This window comes from Salvelinus fontinalis, chromosome 23 (genome assembly GCF_029448725.1).
Source record: "Salvelinus fontinalis isolate EN_2023a chromosome 23, ASM2944872v1, whole genome shotgun sequence".
Taxonomy (NCBI): Eukaryota; Metazoa; Chordata; class Actinopteri; order Salmoniformes; family Salmonidae; genus Salvelinus; species Salvelinus fontinalis.
Window position 1 is genome coordinate 23,170,031 of NC_074687.1, and position 19,164 is coordinate 23,189,194.

General features: G+C 43.2%; 1 protein-coding gene across 1 annotated transcript in view; it reads right to left on the bottom strand.

The window, feature by feature from the left end:
• cps1 (carbamoyl-phosphate synthase 1, mitochondrial) overlaps positions 1-19,164 on the bottom strand; it is a 119,033-nt gene that overhangs the window by 83,229 nt on the left and 16,640 nt on the right. The window contains exons 6-20 of the mRNA XM_055878266.1: positions 17,233-17,325; positions 17,023-17,112; positions 15,923-16,051; positions 15,429-15,535; positions 12,874-13,015; positions 12,491-12,568; positions 12,186-12,284; positions 11,560-11,655; positions 9,770-9,959; positions 7,536-7,693; positions 6,948-7,076; positions 6,563-6,707; positions 5,080-5,290; positions 3,106-3,304; positions 2,665-2,841 (exon numbers count right to left, since the gene is read on the bottom strand). Coding sequence (XP_055734241.1) covers positions 2,665-2,841; positions 3,106-3,304; positions 5,080-5,290; positions 6,563-6,707; positions 6,948-7,076; positions 7,536-7,693; positions 9,770-9,959; positions 11,560-11,655; positions 12,186-12,284; positions 12,491-12,568; positions 12,874-13,015; positions 15,429-15,535; positions 15,923-16,051; positions 17,023-17,112; positions 17,233-17,325 — 2,043 coding nt within the window. The remainder of the gene's footprint in view (positions 1-2,664; positions 2,842-3,105; positions 3,305-5,079; positions 5,291-6,562; positions 6,708-6,947; positions 7,077-7,535; positions 7,694-9,769; positions 9,960-11,559; positions 11,656-12,185; positions 12,285-12,490; positions 12,569-12,873; positions 13,016-15,428; positions 15,536-15,922; positions 16,052-17,022; positions 17,113-17,232; positions 17,326-19,164) is intronic.

Sequence of the window (19,164 nt, forward strand, 5' to 3'; positions counted from 1 at the left end):
ATTCTGATGGAATATCAACAAAGATAAGGACCCAATTTGGGATGCTTTTTCATATATCTGTCGAACTGTGCTATGCTAGCGTTTGACTAGAATCAATGCTGCCGTATGCTAGCTAATGTTGTAAGCTAATATAACGATATATTGTGTTTTCGCTGTAAAACACTTCAAAAATCGGAAATATTGGCTCTATTCACACGATCTTTGTCTTTCATTAGCTATCCACCATATGTTTTTCTGAAATGTTTTATGAGGTGTAATTAGTAGTTGACGTTGGTGTCTGTATTTTCTCTGGCTACTCCCGTGCGATTTCAGACTGTAGCTATGATGTAGCTATGATGGGAGCAGTAATGTAAAACTGATTTATAGCTAAAATATGCACATTTTATGAACAAAACATAGATTTATTGTGTAACATGTTATAGGACTGTCATCTGAGGTAGTTTTTTCTAGGTTGTTTAGGTTGGTTCTAGGTTAGTTAGGTTGGCTTGTGCATGCTACTTGAATCATACTTGTGCTGCTGCTACATGTCTGTCCACTTTTTTATTTGGTGGTGAGCTAACATAAATATATGTGGTGTTTTCTCTGTAAAACATTTTAAAAAATCGGACATGTTGGCTGGATTGACAAGATGTTTATCTTTCAAATGCTGTATTGGACTTGTTAATGTGTGAAAGTTAAATATTTAAAAAAAATAGATTTTGAATTTCACGCCCTGCAATAGAGCTGGATGTTGTCATAAGTGTACCGATATCGGGACAGCCCGCCTAACAGGTTAAGAGAACATGGTTGTTCCAATCTGAAAACTGGACAAACTGTTAAATACACGGACAGAGAAAGTGGTATTCCACATACAGCAACCGTCATTGGACGAGCAGAAAAAGCAAAACACAAGAGCTGGTACAACTTGCAGTACTCTGAACCAGCTACACTTTCTGGTACAACAGGGTCAGCTGACCTGCCACTTGTAGATAATATCAGAATTGAATCAATGGAAAATCGAGAAGAACAGCATGACATTCAAAATGATGATGTACTTGAAACAAAGGACGTGTCATTTGACTCAGCTAAGCTAGATGAGCTCAGTAATTGGAGGAAAAATGGAGTGTTTGAGGAAGTCAAAGACATTGGCCAAAAGTGCGTCCCAACAAGGTGGGTGTGTACCCTTAAAGAATCCTTAACTGGAATAGTGCCTAAAGCACGTCTAGTGGCTAGAGGTTTTGAGGAGCTGGCTGCTAAAGAACTCCCAAAAGACTCACCGACATGCACCTCAGAGTCACTCAGATTGCTGATGTCAGTGATCTGCCAGAAAAAATGGAAACTTAATTCCATAGACATCAAATCTGGATTCATGCAGGGAACAGAGCTGTCAAGGGACATTCACATCCGACCTCCGCCTGAAGCTAAAAGCGAAGGAACACTGTGGAAACTAAAGAAGTGTGTGTATGGACTGGCAGATGGATCACTCTACTGGTACAACAAAGTCAAGGCAACAATGCTGAATACAGGTGGAAAAATGTCACAAGTGGATCCTGCAGTCTTCTATTGGCTTGATCAAGACTGCAATGTGACTGGAGTACTTGCCTGTCATGTTGATGACTTTATCTGGGGTGGCTCACAGACCTTTGCTTCAACTGTGATTCCACACCTCAAAGCTGTTTTCTAGGTTGGCCGTGAGGAGCATGATCATTTTTGTTATGTTGGCATAGAGTTTATTACAGTTGATGGAAAAATACTGATGCAACAGGAGAGCTATATCAAGAATCTTCAACCTATCCACATGGATTCTTCAAGAGCCGTACAAAGGAATTCCCCACTGTGGAATTGATGCTGGTCAATTGAGGTCAAAGATAAGACAAATTTTATGGGCTGCGAGACCGAGTAGACCTGGTTTGATGGTTGCAACTTGGCATCTAACACAAAACATGCCACTGTACAAACCATTCATGAGGCAAACAAAGTTGTTCGTAAACTGAAATCACAAAAAGTGACTTTAAAGTTTCAGCATGTTGGAAAAGATGACTCAAACTAGTTGTCTTCAGTGATGCTTCGCTAGGTTAACACTGGTGGGACAAAACGGCACTTTCTACCTGTAGTTTGTGTCACTGTCAACTACACATTAGTTGATGCTGTGAAGTCAACCAAATCTGTCAGAGAAAAGACTTTGAGATTAGCAGCATCAAGGAACTTATTCAAGCACAGAGAATCCAGAGGATTCTGTGGTCAACCACAAAGGAAAAGCTTGCTGACTGTCTGACTAAAAAAGGAGCATCCGGTCTTGTGCTCCTACAGGCTCTCGCTCCTACAGGGTCTCAGTAATGGAAAGTGGCAGCTTGAGTAATACAAATAAAAACTGTCACACAACCCATTTGTAATGGGGGATCTTGAATAATACTTGGACATTTAATTATGTTGTTGATGTTTTATTTGTCTTTAAAGAAAAGGGGGAGATTGTTAAGTTCATGTTTTAAGTATCCCTATATTTCTGTTATTACGGGGCTATCACTCAGTCAAGAGTGCGCATGCGCAGGAGGTCTTGGTCGTTGTTGGACCTAGCCTCGAGTGTGATGGCTACTTGTAGTGTGTTCATATAGTATAGTAAACTTTGTTAAACTGGAACTTTGTCGTTGTGTCATTTCGAGTTAACACTGTATGTGGTGTCTCTACCTTGGCCAGGGAGAAAACCCGTGTGCTGGAGGGTACAGCCAGCTCTTGGTGTAGGTCTTGCTGAGCAGACCAAGGCTTGTTGAGGGGCAGGCGGGGCATGAACCCGTCCACAGAGGGGTGGCACATCCTCAGAGCCTTCTGCATGCTCTCCTCAAACGTACGCCCAACAGCCATCACCTGAGAGCACAGGGGGGAGAGAGAGATGTTAAAACAAGAAGATAAAGAGACAGACAGGTTTCATTTAGAGTCATCCCTATCACTCCCTACATCTATTAATGGTAAACTGAACAGAAGTCAAGATTAAGTAGGCTATCCCTGAATGCCAAATCAACCCCTAGCTCCTACCCCCTAAGCACTACGTGTAGATACGAGAGGATAAAATAGGTGTGAAAGCAATATGGCAGTATCCCCCTTGAAGCGGAGCGCGTGTGTGTCCCGTACCTCTCCAACACTCTTCATGGAGCTGCCTATCTCTCGGGACATGCCCTGGAATCGGTCGAGGTCCCAGCGAGGGATCTTAGTGACAATGTAATCCAGGCTTGGTTCGAAACAGGCTGTGGTTTTCTCTGACACCGTGTTCTTGATCTCCGGCAGAGGGATGCCCAAAGCCAGCTTGGCTGCAACAAACGCCAGGGGGTACCTTGAGGGAGCATGGGGAGTGGGTTAGGAGAGTTGAGATACTATTGTACTGCAATACTGCACTTTAGACAGACCCTATGGGTCCTGGTCAAAAGTAGTACACTGTGTAAGGAATATTTTATGGATAACCCTTTTTTCAGGGGGTGGGGGGGGGGTCAGCATTAATATTGCAGCTAGATTATGGCTTCCATCAATGTAATTGTCTGCATCATTTCCAATCCCCCCATATATTATTTTGTAACTATATTATTTTAAATATATATTTTAAAATATATTTTACTTTATTTTCCCCTAACCCTACCACCCCTACCCTAATTGGAGTAAACGATTTCGATATATTTCCCACATTGATGAGGAACAATAAGGCTGTAACATAACAATCTAAACACAATACCCCATAATGACAAAGTGAAAACAGGGTAGGAAATGTTAGCAAATTTATAAAAGGCACACACCTGTCTATATAAGGTCCCACAGTTGACAGTGCATGTCAGAGCAAAAACCAAGCCATGAGGTCGAAGGAATTGTCCGTAGAGCTCAGAGACAGGATTGTGTCGAGGCACAGATCTGGGAAAGGGTACCTATAAATGTCTGCAGCATTGAGGGTCCCCAAGAACACAGTGGCTTCCAACATTCTTAAATGGAAGAAGTTTGGAACCACCAAGACTCTTCCTAGAGCTGGCCGCCCAGCCAAACTGAGCAATCGGGGAGAAGGGCCTTGGTCAGGGAGGTGACCAAGAACCCGATGGTCACTCTGACAGAGCTCCAGAGTTTCTCTGTGGAGATGGGAGAACCTTCCAGAAGGACAACCATCTCTGCAAAACTCCACCAATCAGGCCTTTATGGTAGAGTGGCCAGACGGAAGCACCTCCTCAGTAAAAGGCACATGACAGGCCGCCAAAAAGGCACCTGAAGGACTTTCAGACCATGAGAAACAAGATTCTCTGGTCTGATGAAACCAAGATTGAACTCTTTGGCCTGAATGCCAAGCATCACGTCTGGAGGAAACCTGGCACCACCCCTACAGTAAAGAATGGAGGTGGCAGCATCATGCTATGGGGATGTTTTTCAGAGGAAGAGACTAGGAGACTAGTCAGGATCGAGGGAAAGATGAGCGGAGCAAAGTACAGAGAGATCCTTGATGAAAACCTGCTCCAGAGCGCACAGACTGGGGCGAATAGTCACCTTCCAACAGGACAACGACCCTAAACACACAGCCAAGAAAACGCAGGAATGGCTTTGGGACAAGTCTCTGAATGTCCTTGAGTGGCCCAGCCAGAGCCCGGACTTGAACCCGATCGAACATCTCTGGAGAAACCTGAAAATATCTGTGCAGCAATGTTCCCCATCCAACCTGACAGAGCTTGAGAGGATCTGCAGAAGAATGGGAGAAACTACCATACATTTGTGCCAAGCTTGTAACGTCATACCCAAGACTACTCAAGGCTGTAATCACTGCAAAAGGGGCTTCAAAAAGTACTAAGTAAAGGGTCTGAATACTTATGTAAATCTGATTCCAGTTTTTTATATATATACACAAACATTTATAAAAAAGTTTTTGGCTTTGTCATTATGGGGTATTGTGTAGATTGATGAGGGGCAAAAAAAAGATGTAATCAATTTTAGAATAAGGCTGTAACAAAACAAAATGTAGAAAAAGTAAAGGGGTCTGAATAATTTCCGAATGCACTGTATGTCGATGTTCTCAGGACCTTTTCAAGTGTCCGAAATCAAAGTGTATTTCTAGTGATCAGGCTGGCAAAACAAGCGTCTTACCCGGTGGCCTTGGATGCGAGGGCAGAGCTGCGTGAGAGGCGAGCGTTGACCTCTATGATGCAGTACTCTAGAGAGCCAGGGTGAAGGGCGTACTGGATGTTACACTCCCCCACGATGCCCAAGTGACGCACTACCTTGATGGCCGTCTCACGCAGCATGTGGTACTCCTCATTGGACAGAGTCTGGCTGGGGGCCACCACAATAGAGTCACCTGGGGTGAGAGAGAGTAGACAAACAGACCAATGAGAAGATAGATTCTATGCATAGTCACTTTACAGATTACCTCGACTAACCTCTATACCCGCTTGACTCGGTACAGGTGCCCCCTGTATATAGCCTTGTTATGGTTATGTAATTTTCTTGTGTTACTTAATTTTTTTAACTAGTTTATTTAGTAAATATTTTATTAACTCTATTGTTGGTTAAGGGCTTGTAAGTAAGCATTTCACGGTAAGATCTACACCTGTTGTATTCGGCACATGTAACAAATACAATTTGATTTAATTTGATTTGATTTAGAGTGGAAAGAATGTGTATGTGGGTGTCTGTCTGTCAAAATCAAATCAAATTGTATTTGTCACATGCTTTGTAAACAACAGGTGATGGTGAAATGCTGACTTACGGACCCTTCCCAACAATGCAGAGAGAAAAATGTAAAAATAATAACACAAGGAACAAACACACAAAGAGTAAAGATAACTTGGCTATATTGAGGTAGATATGTACATACAGTTAAGGGTAAAGTGACTAGGCAACAGGATAGATAAACAGTAGCAGCAGCGTATGTGATGAGTCAAAAGAGTTAGTGCAAAAAGGGTTAATGCAGATAGTCTGGGTAGCTATTTGGTTAACTATTTAGTAGTCTTATGGGTCTGAGGTAGAAGCTGTTCAGGGTCCTGGTGGTTCCAGACTTGGTGCATCGGTACCGCTTGCCGTGCGGTAGCATAGAGAACAGTGTATGACTTGGGTGGCTGGAGTCTGGCAATTTTTAGGGTCTTCCTCTGACACCACCTGGTATAGAGGTCCTGGGTGTCAGGGAGCTCTGCCACAGTGATTCCAAGCAGTTGCCATACCAAGCGGTGATGCAGCCAGTCAAGATGCTCTCAATGTCGCAGCTGAATAACTTTTTGAGGATCTGAGGGCCCATGACAAAACTTTTCAGCCTCCTGAGGGGGAAGAGGCGTTGTTGTGCCTTCTTCACGACTGTGTTGGTGTGTTTGGATCATGTTAAGTCCTTAGTGATGTGGACATCGAGGAACTTGAAGCTCTCGACCCGCTCCACTACAGCCCTGTCGATGTGGATGGGGGGAGTGCTCTGCCCGGTTTCCTGTAGTCCACGATCAATTCCTTTGTCTTGCTGACGTTGAGGGAGAGGTTTTTGTCCTGGAACCGCACTGCCAGATCACTGACCTCCTCCTCGTTGTCTGTCTCTTCGTCTGTGTGTGGGTGGGTGTGCGTGCGTGCGTGCATGTGCTTGTAATACCTGTGTGAATGCCGAGGGGGTCAAAGTTCTCCATGTTGCAGACAGTGACACAGTTATTAGCGATGTCCCTGACTACTTCATACTCCACCTCTTTCCAACCCATCAGAGACTTCTCCACAAGGATCTGACAGCTCATCGCCAGGGCCTACACAAACACACACACGTTTTCTAGTTCACAACTTTTTTAAACAATTTGCTACATTGTGACTGCCTGAACACAACCCAGCATTCATGATTAGGCTAACACTGAATTGATCTTTGACCTACTGAGTAGATTGAGTAGACGGTTTGCCATTCATATGCCCGGCCTAGCCAGCTTGTCAAAAAGATACATGCATAAGAGGCCTGAATGGGTCTTGTGTCCTCAACAAGTCTTTTGACCTACCTTCCGAGCGGTCTCCTCCAGCTTGTCCTTGTTGGCACAGAGTCCTGAGCCCAGTCCGCCCAGGGAATAGGCAGAACGTAGCATGACAGGGTAGCCTATCTGATCCGCTGCCTTCAGGGCATCTGCCACCTATAGGACAAACAACGTCCTTACATCACACTACACTATTCAACTCCGCTCTGCAACTTACCAGACTTGGGTTTAAATACTATTTGAAATCATTTAAAATACTTTAGCTGTGCTTGACAGGCTTACCGGACCAATAGACAAGTCCTAGAACTCCAAATGCTACACATTTGGCACTCTGGGAAGGCTAATTCAAAATATTTCATAGTATTTGAGCCCGGGTCTGCACCTTATACCTATAAATGCCTACACCTGGGTTGAATCTAAAATTTCTTTCCTCATGTCCTTTCTGCCGTCCTCTCCTCACCTCTCTTTCACAAAAAGGGAAGCAAGGAGATGAGGAGAGTGGATGCAAGGAAAGGGGGAAGAATTTTGAGATCTACCCCTGATGTGAGGTTGAGAGCGAAAAACTAAATCAGAACATTGTTGTTGATGTGACTTGTGTTTGTCTAGAAGCCTCACCGTCTCCACAGCGAAGCTGGGAGCGATCTTCTCATTGATCTCGTTGAGCTTGTCAGCAAACAGCTGTCTGTCCTCAGTAGCCATAATGGACTCTACAGGGGTCCCCAACACCTTCACCCCATACTTCTGCAGTACCCCACTCTGGAACAGCTCCACTCCTACACAAACACACAGACACACAGGGAAACACACGTGAGAGAGAGATGGGAGAATGCATGTGACTTCAGAGTGTAGGTGTAATAGTCAGATAGAAGGCACATGTATTCACACACACACCCCCACCTTCACACTCACCACAGTTGGGAGCGGTCTGTCCTTCAACGGGTAGCAATATACCGCCACACACACACACCACCTACCCACCAGAGAATGTGAGCGAAGTCGAGCGGTCGGAAATCCCACTCATCGCTCACAGAGCGGTGCACTGGCGCTCCACGTCCTTTCCAACCGCTCCACTAAAAACCACACCTCGCTCACAGGGGAAAAAATACTGCTACTCCAAATTCGCTCAATTCATTAGAAGCACCATTTAACCAACACCCATCTATGTTTGTGACTACCTGGACCTGCCACCATCTATGTTTGTGACTACCTGGACCTGCCACCATCTATGTTTGTGACTACCTGGACCTGCCACCATCTATGTTTGTGACTACCTGGACCTGCCACCATCTATGTTTGTGACTACCTGGACCTGCCACCATCTATGTTTGTGACTACCTGGACCTGCCACCATCTATGTTTGTGACTACCTGGACCTGCCACCATCTATGTTTGTGACTACCTGGACCTGCCACCATCTATGTTTGTGACTACCTGGACCTGCCACCATCTATGTTTGTGACTACCTGGACCTGCCACCATCTATGTTTGTGACTACCTGGACCTGCCACTTGGTTTTGAAGTACTGAAACCAAACCCTATGATTTCAATGAAAAGTGTTTTAATAAACATGAAAATGTGACCGTAAGAAGCGCTCATCATTTCACATAGGCTACATGTTGCATTAAAACAGCACATAAAACACTAAATAAGTCAGGAGAAGGAAAGAAAATGAATCGTTTTGGCTACATTATTAGCCTATTATTTCAAGGCTATAGCCGACAAAGAATTACATTGTGAAGCATTTGCGAGTGCAACACACTAGGCTGGCAGGAACACTAAACGCTCAGCATTTAAACAACATTTCATTGTATTAAATAATTATAGTTTATAAATTGCGCATATAGGCTGTGACTTACTTAGAATTAAATAAAAATGAAACAAAGGCTTAATTAGGCTTAATGATTTGAATTTGGCTTAATGATTTGATTAGGCTTAATGATTTGAATTAGGCTTAAAGTGATTTGAATTCACTTTAAGAAACAGGAGTTTGGCCAGAGTCTGTAGCTTCAGGCTCATGCGATGGTGCCTGGAGAGCAGGCCAGCAGTGGAGAATATCCTGTCAGTGCTTACAGAGTTGCTTAGATTTTTTCTTTCTTTAGGTAGACCTAATGTTTTTTAGGCAGAAAAATCCTATCAAAACCGAAAGCTCCTTGAAAGAGGTAATATGTCAGGCCTATTGGGCAGAAATCAATGATAGTCTATCGTATAGATAATAGAACCAAAATGAACGAAACTTAAGAGATTTGATTGCTCGTTTATAAATAATTTTGCTACAATGACACACTTAGCTAGCTACCCACCTTGCTCCTTTCTGTTAGCATGTGCACCTAATACACCATCATGCTTTTACGATATGTGTCTTTTCAGATTCCCAATGATTCTTTAGTTGTGGACACTACATCACCACTCGCTCTTTCTCTTGGTCCTCATCTTGTTAACTCATCTTGATTTTGCACCTGTGTGTTTCTTTATGAAAATATTTAGTAAACTCCATGACAGTAGCTAAAGCAATGGGCTATAGCAGCACACAAGCAGCCTACAAATGCAAGCAGTGCCGGGCATGCCCTGAGCTCCTGAAGTGAAATGAGTGCTACTGGAGCAGAACTGGAGTGAAATTGGAGCAGACGAGAAGGCCAACACTCCAGCTTTTGGGATACTCGCACCGCGCTCCAGTCCAGGTCCGCTCACACACACACACACACACACACACACAAAAACACACACACACACACACACACACACACAAAAACACACACACACACACACACACACACACACACAAAAACACACACACACACACACACAAAAACACACACACACACACACACACACACACACCCCTAACTCACCACAGTTTAGAGCAGTCTGTCCTCCCATAGACAGCAGGATGCCGTCAGGTCGTTCGCTCTTAATGACCTCTGTGACGAACTGAGGCGTGACAGGCAGGAAGTAGACAGAGTCAGCCTGTTTAGTCCCCACCTCGTTGGTCTGCACCGATGCTATGTTCGGATTCATCAGCACCGTCCTCACGTTCTCCTCCTGGAACACACACGCACGCAAGGAGGGAAGACACACACACACACACACACACAGAAATGTTGATGTTCGTTTTGACTGAAGACATTTGTGGAGATTGTCATACACACATAGCCTGGTTTAAGTTTGTATTCTCTGCTATCATGACAATGACTATAGGAGTTGGCTGTACTGCACAAACAAACCAAGCTAAAAAACAAGTCAAATACAGTGTATTTAGAAAGTATTCAGACCCCTTGACTTATTCCATATTTTGTTAAGTTACAGCCTTATTCTAAAATGGAATAAATACATGTTTTCCTCATCAAGCTACACAGTACCCCATAATGACAAAGAGTAAACAGGTTTTTAGACATTTTCGCAGATCTATCAAAAAATAAAAAACAAATACCTTATTTACATAAGTATTCAGACCCTTTGCTATGAGACTGCAAAATAAGTTTAGAACCACCACGACTCTTCCTAGAGCTGGCAGCCCAGCCAGACTGAGCAATCGGGGAGAAGGGCTTTGGTCAGTGAGGTGATCAAGAACCAGATGGTCTCTCTGACAAAACTCCAGAGTTTCTCTGTGAAGATGGGAGAACCTTCCAGAAGGACAACCATCTCTGCAGCACTCCACCAATCAGGCCTTTATTGTAGAGTGGCCAGATGGAAGCCACTTCTCAGTAAAAGGCACATGACAGCCCACTTGGAGTATGCCAAAAAGGCACCTGAAGGACTTTCAGACCATGAGAAACAAGATTCTCTGGTCTGATGAAACCAAGATTGAACTCTTTGGCCTGAATGCCAAGCATCACGTCTGGAGGAAACCTGGCACCATCCCTACGGTGAAGCATGGTGGAGCCAGCGTCATGCCGTGGGGATGTTGTTCAGTGGTAGGGACAGGGAGACTAGTCAAGATCGAGGGAAAGATGAACGGACCACAGTATAGAGAGATCCTTGATGAAAACCTGCTCCAGAGCACTCAAGACCTCAGACTAGGGCAAAGGTTTACCTTCCCACAGGACAATGACCCAAAGCACACAGCCAAGACAATGCAGGAGTGGCTTCGGGACAAGTCTCTGAATGTCCTTGAGCGGCCCAGCCAGAACCCGATCGAACATCTCTGGAGAGGCCTGAAAATAGCTGTGCAGCGACGCTCACCAATCAACCTGACAGAGCTTGAGAGGATCTGCAGGGAAGAATGAGAGAAACCCCCCAAATACAGGCGTGCCATCCTTGTAGCATCATACCCAAGAAGACTCGCGGATGTAATCGCTGCCAAAGGTTCTTCAACAAAGTACTGACTAAAAGGTCTGAATACTTATGTATGTGATATTTCCTTTTTTAATATATTTGCAAAAATGTCTAAAAACCTGTTTTAGCCTTTTCATTATTGGGTGTAGATTGATGAGGAAAAACAACTATTTAATCAATTTTAGAATACGGCTGTAACGTAACAAAATTTGGAAAAGTCAAGGGGTCTGAATACTTTCCGAATGCATATGTGAGCCTCTGCTTCTTTGTTTGTTGTAAGTAACTATTTATTTTTTTTGTAACTTTTGGACAATCTTGATCGGATCTGGTTCAGCCTCTCCTGACTGGCTCGCCTAGGCCCTCTCACCTTCATGGCTTTGACGGCCTGTGATCCAGAGTAGTCAAACTCCCCAGCCTGACCAATGGACAGACCTCCAGACCCCAGCACCAGCACCTTGGAAACCTGCATTAAGAAAAACACAAGGACACATCAATAATACAGTATTTGCAGCGCTTGACTTGGGCAGGAGCTCACCAGAGCGGAGTACGGACACCTCAAATGTTCTACTGCTTGAGTTCCTGCACCTCTTATAAAATATTAGCTCAAAAGTATTGTGGAGCTCCTGCACCTAAATATAAACAGACCCGCACTTCAAAATGATTAACGGTACCTATTTCAGTCCAAGTCAAGCACTGAGTATTAGTACATACATGTTAGTATGTTTATATACTGTACATCACCCTTAATTGGGGAGGATGCGTTTATGGTAATAGTGGAACGGAATCAGTGGAATGCTATCAAATACATGGTTTCCACTTGCTCCGTTCCAGCCATTATTATGAGCCGTCCCTCACCTATGACCCTGGCGTTTCAAACGCCATGCTCTTACCAACTGAGCCACAAAGTAGAATCGCACATGAAAAATGCATACAGATTTTTGGCCCTCTATCTTGATGAAGTAGAATGATTTCTTTCATTAGTTAGTATCTTACCTGAGTCCTAGGTGGGATAGCAGGCTTCTTGGGCATGACTGATACAATGTTGGCCTCCTTCCCATTCTTTATCAGGGATATGAACGCATCAAATAGGAACTGCAAAAAAGACAGTGAAAATTAACTATGAATCACAGAAAGGATAGTTTTGTCTGAATTCTACTGTGGACTGTCCATCCTCCGCAGGAAAAAGTATTTCCTGTGTACTTAACTAGCCAAGGCACAACAGGGACTTATAATGGATGCAGTGGTGCAGTTTGCAGTGATCAATAGTTTAATTGTATCCGTTTGTAGAGCAGCTTTACCTCAGTGTCTGTAGGTCCTCCTTTAGCTTCTGGGTGGAACTGAGCCGTGAAGACTGGCTTGGTGTCGTGCATGATGCCCTGGGACACAACAAGAAGATAAAGTTTTGAATGACTAAGTTTGTTGTAAAACAAACATAGCAATAAACTTAGGTAGAAGTTCACTTCATCTTTCTTTAACCAGTATAGTCCATCCATTCGGTAACAATGTTTGTTTTCAAGAGAGTACGGAGCTAAGACAAATAAATACAACTGAACCTAATCGTTCAAAACAATCATGCTGTAGCTATCACAAAACCCAAGAGTGCGTTTTGTGTCGTCAGTGGCCTATGCTCCCTGAAGAGTGATGGGCCCCCTAAGTAAGTAATTAAGAACACAAAGCAGACTTCGTTGGTTCCGTCGTTGGCGTTAACAAACAGCGGGCTCCATCCAGGTGGTAGAGAGGTGCTGTCAATGCCGTAACCGTGGTTCTGGGCTGTGATGAAGGCCTGGCCCGTCATCACGTTGAGTACAGGCTGGTTCTGACCTCTGGAGAACAATAAACATAATTACAAATTATATGTAGTTACATCTTAGTAGCCACAGACTTAGAGGGCCAGTTTCCCAGACCAAGATGAAATCTACTCCTACACTAAAAATAATGCTAAATATAGTATCTCCATTGAAAGTGCTTTTTAGTCCAGAATTAGTCTTACCTTTTGTCAATAGGGGGAGCAGTTAGCATTTATTTTTTCTGGGTGTCGCCAAATTAAACTGCCTCGTGCTCAATTCTTGCTCGTACAATATGCATATTATAAATTCTATTGGATAGAAAACACTCTCTAGTTTCATAAAACGTTGGAATTATGTCTGTGGGTGACCCAGAACTCTTTCTACAGCGAAATCCATGACAGATAGTGCGAAGGTCTGAGAGCGAAGCTCTGGTTTCAGATCAGTTTTTAAGGTCTGTGTGTATCCTATGGAACGACATGAACTGCACCCGCTTTCCCCTGGATGTCAGTAACCAATGAGAAGTGGAATGGGCTTTCTGCGTAGCTCTCAGAGGTTATAAAAGGCCAAGGAGTGAGGGTAGCCCCCCTTTCGACTCTGGCCATTACGCAGAAGAGGACCTCGGGATGCCATTTTCAAAGGCTTGGTTATCAACGTGAAATGTATCCGTCTGTAATTTAATTCGATATAGGAGTTAGAAACATCATAACGTAGTTAATTTAAACCGTTTTATAGCAATTTATATCCGTTTAGTGCGATTTTGAGGAATTTCTATGTGATGCTCTTTGAAGCTTTGGGCACGTTTCGGGGTCCCGGTCGAACGTTAGTGGGCATTTCGACAGACAGAGGACATCTTTCGACCAAAAGAAGATTAGACCCAAGAAAGGATACATTGCCCAAGAATCTGATGGAAAATCACCTCATAGTAAGAAATATTTAATATGATAAATCGTTGTTCTGTCGAAATATTTTAAACGCATATTCCGCCATTTTGTTTGCTATAGCTTCGCTTGGCGAACCCTGTATTGCACAGTAAGGATAATTTTAGAAATGTAAATCAGCGATTGCATTAAGAACTAATTTGTCTTTTGATTCCTATCAACCCTGTATTTTTTAGTCAAGTATATGATTAGCTTTCGATTAAACTAGATCACTATGAAAGATGGCGTCCGACATGTTGAGGCTTGATTTGCTACTATTTTCATTGTATAACCACGTTTTTTTATGGCTAAATATGCACATTTTCGAACAAACAATATATGTATGTTGTAATATGATGTTACAGGAGTGTCATCGGAAGAATTCTGAAAAGGTTAGTGAAAAAAATTATATCTTTTGGCGATGATAACGATATCGCTCCCTTTGGCTTGAATTCATGCTGGGGTGACGTTTGCACATGTGGTATGCTAACTTATCGATTTATTGTGTTTTCGCTGTAAAACGCTTAGAAAATCTGAAATATTGTCTGAAATCACAAGATCTGTGTCTTTCCATTGCTATGCTTTGTCTATTTTTATGAAATGTTTTATGATGAGTAAATTGGTCATACACGTTGCTCTCTGTAGTAATTCTAGTCGCTTTGGTGAGATTTGTGATGGTGGCTGCAATGGCAAACTATGATTTATACCTGAAATATGCACATTTTTCTAACAAAACCTATCCTATACCATAAATATGTTATCAGACTGTCATCTGATGAGGTTTTTTCTTGGTTAGTGGCTATCAATATCTTAGTTTAGCCGAATTGGTGATAGCTACTGGTGTTGAGAAAAAATGCTGGATAAAGAAAAAGGGTGTCTTTTGCAAACATGGTTAGCTAATAGATTTACATATTTTGTCTTCCCTGTAAAACATTTTAAAAATCTGAAATGGTGACTTTATTCACAAGTTCTGTATCTTTCATTTGGCGTCTTGGACTTGTGATTTAATGATATTTAGATGCTACTATTTAAATGTGACGCTATGCTAGTGATGCTAATCAGTGTGGGGGGGGTGGGAGGTGATCACGGATCCGGGTTTCTGAGGCAGTAAAAGTTTTAAGCTAGGTCCAGGAAATCAGCCTATAGAGTTCTAATATCTCTTCAATTCCCCTAAGGTAGAGGGTTAACTTCAACAGAGCAAGACCCTAATGATGAAAGAATCAGCTGGCAAGAAGGACACTAATACGTGTCCTGCAATGAAGGGCTGCGGTGGTCATGGAATTGATCAGAGGGCCTTCAAAAGATGGGCCGCAGGCCACCAGTTGCCCATCCCTGGGTTATAGGGACAATAGAGTCCTCAGTATCAGGCCATTAGCGACATGATGGTTGTTGGGTACGACCAACACATGTCCGTTGAGTCAGAGGAGAACACTGACTCAACGGTCACATGGAATTTTAATGCGGTCATAACTAATGACTGTCTGTAATACGGTCACTGCAACAGCCCTACCTGCAATGCATGTGTAGTTTACCTGTTACCCATGGGCAGTTTGTAGGACTGGGCCCCTGCAGCCAGTGCTGTGATCTGGTTGCCCATACAGATACCAAAGACAGGCTGTGGCCGGTCACTCTCCAGGACCTAGGGATGAACAACACAGCCAGGGAGGTGGTAGGATGAAGGGGAATAGACCAGAGGGACAGCAATAATGAGAATAATGTAGTCGTATGAAACCACTTTCAAACTAGTTTACAACAATTAGTTTACAAGAAATCAAAAGGCGGCAAGCACTCGCTAATAAAGTATGACTCAGATGTATTTTGAGCAATCACAACACAAACGTTGCTCTGTAGTCCAATGGGCAGCTGGTACCTTGAGGATGTTTTGGATGAAATTCCATCTGGCAATGCTAACATCTTTTATCATGGTAACACTTCACACCTAAATGGTTTTATAAGTCCTTTGTAAACTGTTCTCTTCATCTAATTCTCTTCCCTCTGTAGTGCAATAGGCAGCTGGTAATGTTACCTTGCGGACGTTCTGTATGAGGTCTCCTGCCAGAGAGGGATCCCCAGGGCCATTGGAGATAAACAGGCCATCGTACTCCAGACTCATCAGGTCCTGGTTCCAGGGCACCAGATGGACCTCAGCACCACGCTACAGCATACAGACAGAGAGACACTTATTATCATCAATTCTATTCATGCTGCTGTTAGTGACTACCCCAGGGTCAGTATTTATGGTACTCTAAAATAACATCTTTCATTCTTTATTTCACACACAAACCCACAGGGTCATACTGTAGTCTAGGGCTGAACCCAATTGGTCGACTCGTTGATTGTTTGGTCGTTAGGCTGCTGGTCGACCGAGATTGTTTTAGTCGAGCAGTAACAAATATATATATATACACACACTACCGTTCAAAAGTTTGGGGTTGCTTAGAAATGTTAAATAGTATCCGCAAAACACCCGTCTCAACGTCTACAGTGAAGAGGCGACTACAGAATGCTGGCTTTCTAGGCTGAGTTCCCCTGTCCAGTGTCTGTGTTCTTTTGCCCATCTTAATCTATTAATTTTATTGGCCAGTCTGAGATATGGCTTTATCTTTGCAACTCTGATATAGAGAAGTCATTATAAATTAAATGAAACTGTTTCACGAAAATGTGCATATGAAAACCAGAACTGGCAGGCAGATCGGTAGAAATTGTAAGACAACCTGGCATTCCACATGAAAAAGGTTGCAGGCTCCTCTTGTAGCCTATTACCGGCAACTTCAGGAGAGTAATGGCAGAATCTGCGAAAGCCAGCAGGAGCAGGGGGAGATTATCTAGATCTCTGGTGCCCTCTTGAGGCATTTGTCTTATTTCATCAAAGCGTAAGATTAAGCATCGGACAAGCTCAATGCATATAGTTTATTTTATTAAAACACAATGTGTCTATATACGGAAAAATACACGTTTAAAAATGTTGACCAATCTATTGGTCGAAAGAACAGACCACTTTCAGTCAACCAAGATTTATTTTAGTTGGGACAGCCCTACTGTAGTCTAAGTTGTATCACCTACGGACCAGAAGAGATGAGGTCAGTGATCAATGGTGAACTTTCTCCTCTAGTCTCCCTTTCTCACCTTAACAAGCAGCCTGATGATGTTGTGTTTGATGCCACAGTCAACAGCAACCACTTTGATGGGGTTACCTTTCCCAAACACTCTGGTCTCCTGGAAACATACAAGAACAATGAAAGGATATCATCATCATCAACAGGGGGAATATGTTTTGCAGCAGAATCATATCCATAATAACAGCATACACTTGATCGTATAGCAGTCAGAACGTACCTTTGTTGAGACTTCTGCTACAATGTTCTGCTGGTTAGGGTCTGATATCGCTATTGGATGGCCCTCAAACTCTATCTTCCCCAACACTGTACCCTGGTCACAAAATAAAGAGACACATTTTCTGTCAAAAACAGCTTTTTTCTTCAAGAGGACAAATAGTCATGTTTTTTAAATAAAATCAGAGTAAAGCAGTAACAGTGTACTTGTACATCAAGCTGCCTCAAGCTACATAGACAGGAGATCCTGCCCTATAGGCCATTTCTGGCTTTTATTTTTATTTTATTTCACCTTTATTTAACCAGGTAGGCAAATTGAGAACACGTTCTCATTTACAATTGCGACCTGGCCAAGATAAAGCAAAGCAGTTCGACACATACAACAACACATAGTTACACATGGAGTAAAACAAACATACAGTCAATAATACAGTGAAAAATAAGTCTATATACAATATGAGCAAGTGAGGTGAGATAAGGGAGGTGAAGACAAACAAAATATATATATATAAATAAATAAAAATATAAAAAGGCCATGGTGGCGAAGTAAATACAATATAGCAAGTAAAAAAAAGTAAAAAAAGTAGAGATAGTAGAGATAGAAAAAAGTAGAGATAGAAATAATGGGGTGCAAAGGAGCAAAATAAATAAATAAATAAATAAATACAGTAGGTAAAGAGGTAGTTGTTTGGGCTAAATTATAGATGGGCTATGTACAGGTGCAGTAATCTATGAGCTGCTCTGACAGCTGGTGCTTAAAGCTAGTGAGGGAGATAAGTGTTTCCAGTTTCAGAGATTTTTGTAGTTGGTTCCAGTCATTGGCAGCAGAGAACTGGAAGGAGAGGCGGCCAAAGGAAGAATTGGTTTTGGGGGTGACCAGAGAGATATACCTGCTGGAGCGCGTGCTACAGGTAGGTGCTGCTATGGTGACCAGCGAGCTGAGATAAGGGGGGACTTTACCTAGCAGGGTCTTGTAGATGACCTGGAGCCAGTGGGTTTGACGACGAGTATGAAGCGAGGGCCAGCCAACGAGAGTGTACAGGTCGCAGTGGTGGGTAGTATATGGGGCTTTGGTGACAAAACGGATGGCACTGTGATAGACTGCATCCAATTTATTGAGTAGGGTTTTGGAGGCTATTTTGTAAATGACTTCACCGAAGTCGAGGATTGGTAGGATGGTCAGTTTTACAAGGGTATGTTTGGCAGCATGAGTGAAGGATGCTTTGTTGCGGAATAGGAAGCCAATTCTAGATTTAACTTTGGATTGGAGATGTTTGATGTGAGTCTGGAAGGAGAGTTTACAGTCTAACCAGACACCTAGGTATTTGTAGTTGTCCACATATTCTAAGTCAGAGCCGTCCAGAGTAGTGATGTTGGACAGGCGGGCAGGTGCAGGCAGCGATCGGTTGAAGAGCATGCATTTAGTTTTACTTGTATTTAAGAGCAAATGGAGGCCACGGAAGGAGAGTTGTATGGCATTGAAGCTCGCCTGGAGGGTTGTTAACACAGTGTCAAAAGAAGGGCCAGAAGTATACAGAATAGTGTCGTCTGCGTAGAGATGGATCAGAGAATCACCAGCAGCAAGAGCGACATCATTGATGTATACAGAGAAGAGAGTCGGTCCAAGAATTGAACCCTGTGGCACCCCCATAGAGACTGCCAGAGGCCCGGACAACAGACCCTCCGATTTGACACACTGAACTCGATCAGAGAAGTAGTTGGTGAACCAGGCGAGGCAATCATTAGAGAAACCAAGGCTGTCGAGTCTGCCGATGAGGATGTGGTGATTGACAGAGTCAAAAGCCTTGGCCAGGTCAATGAATATGGCTGCACAGTATTGTTTCCTATCGATGGCGGTTAAGATATCGTTTATGACCTTGAGCGTGGCTGAGGTGCACCCATGGCCAGCTCTGAAACCAGATTGCATAGTGGAGAA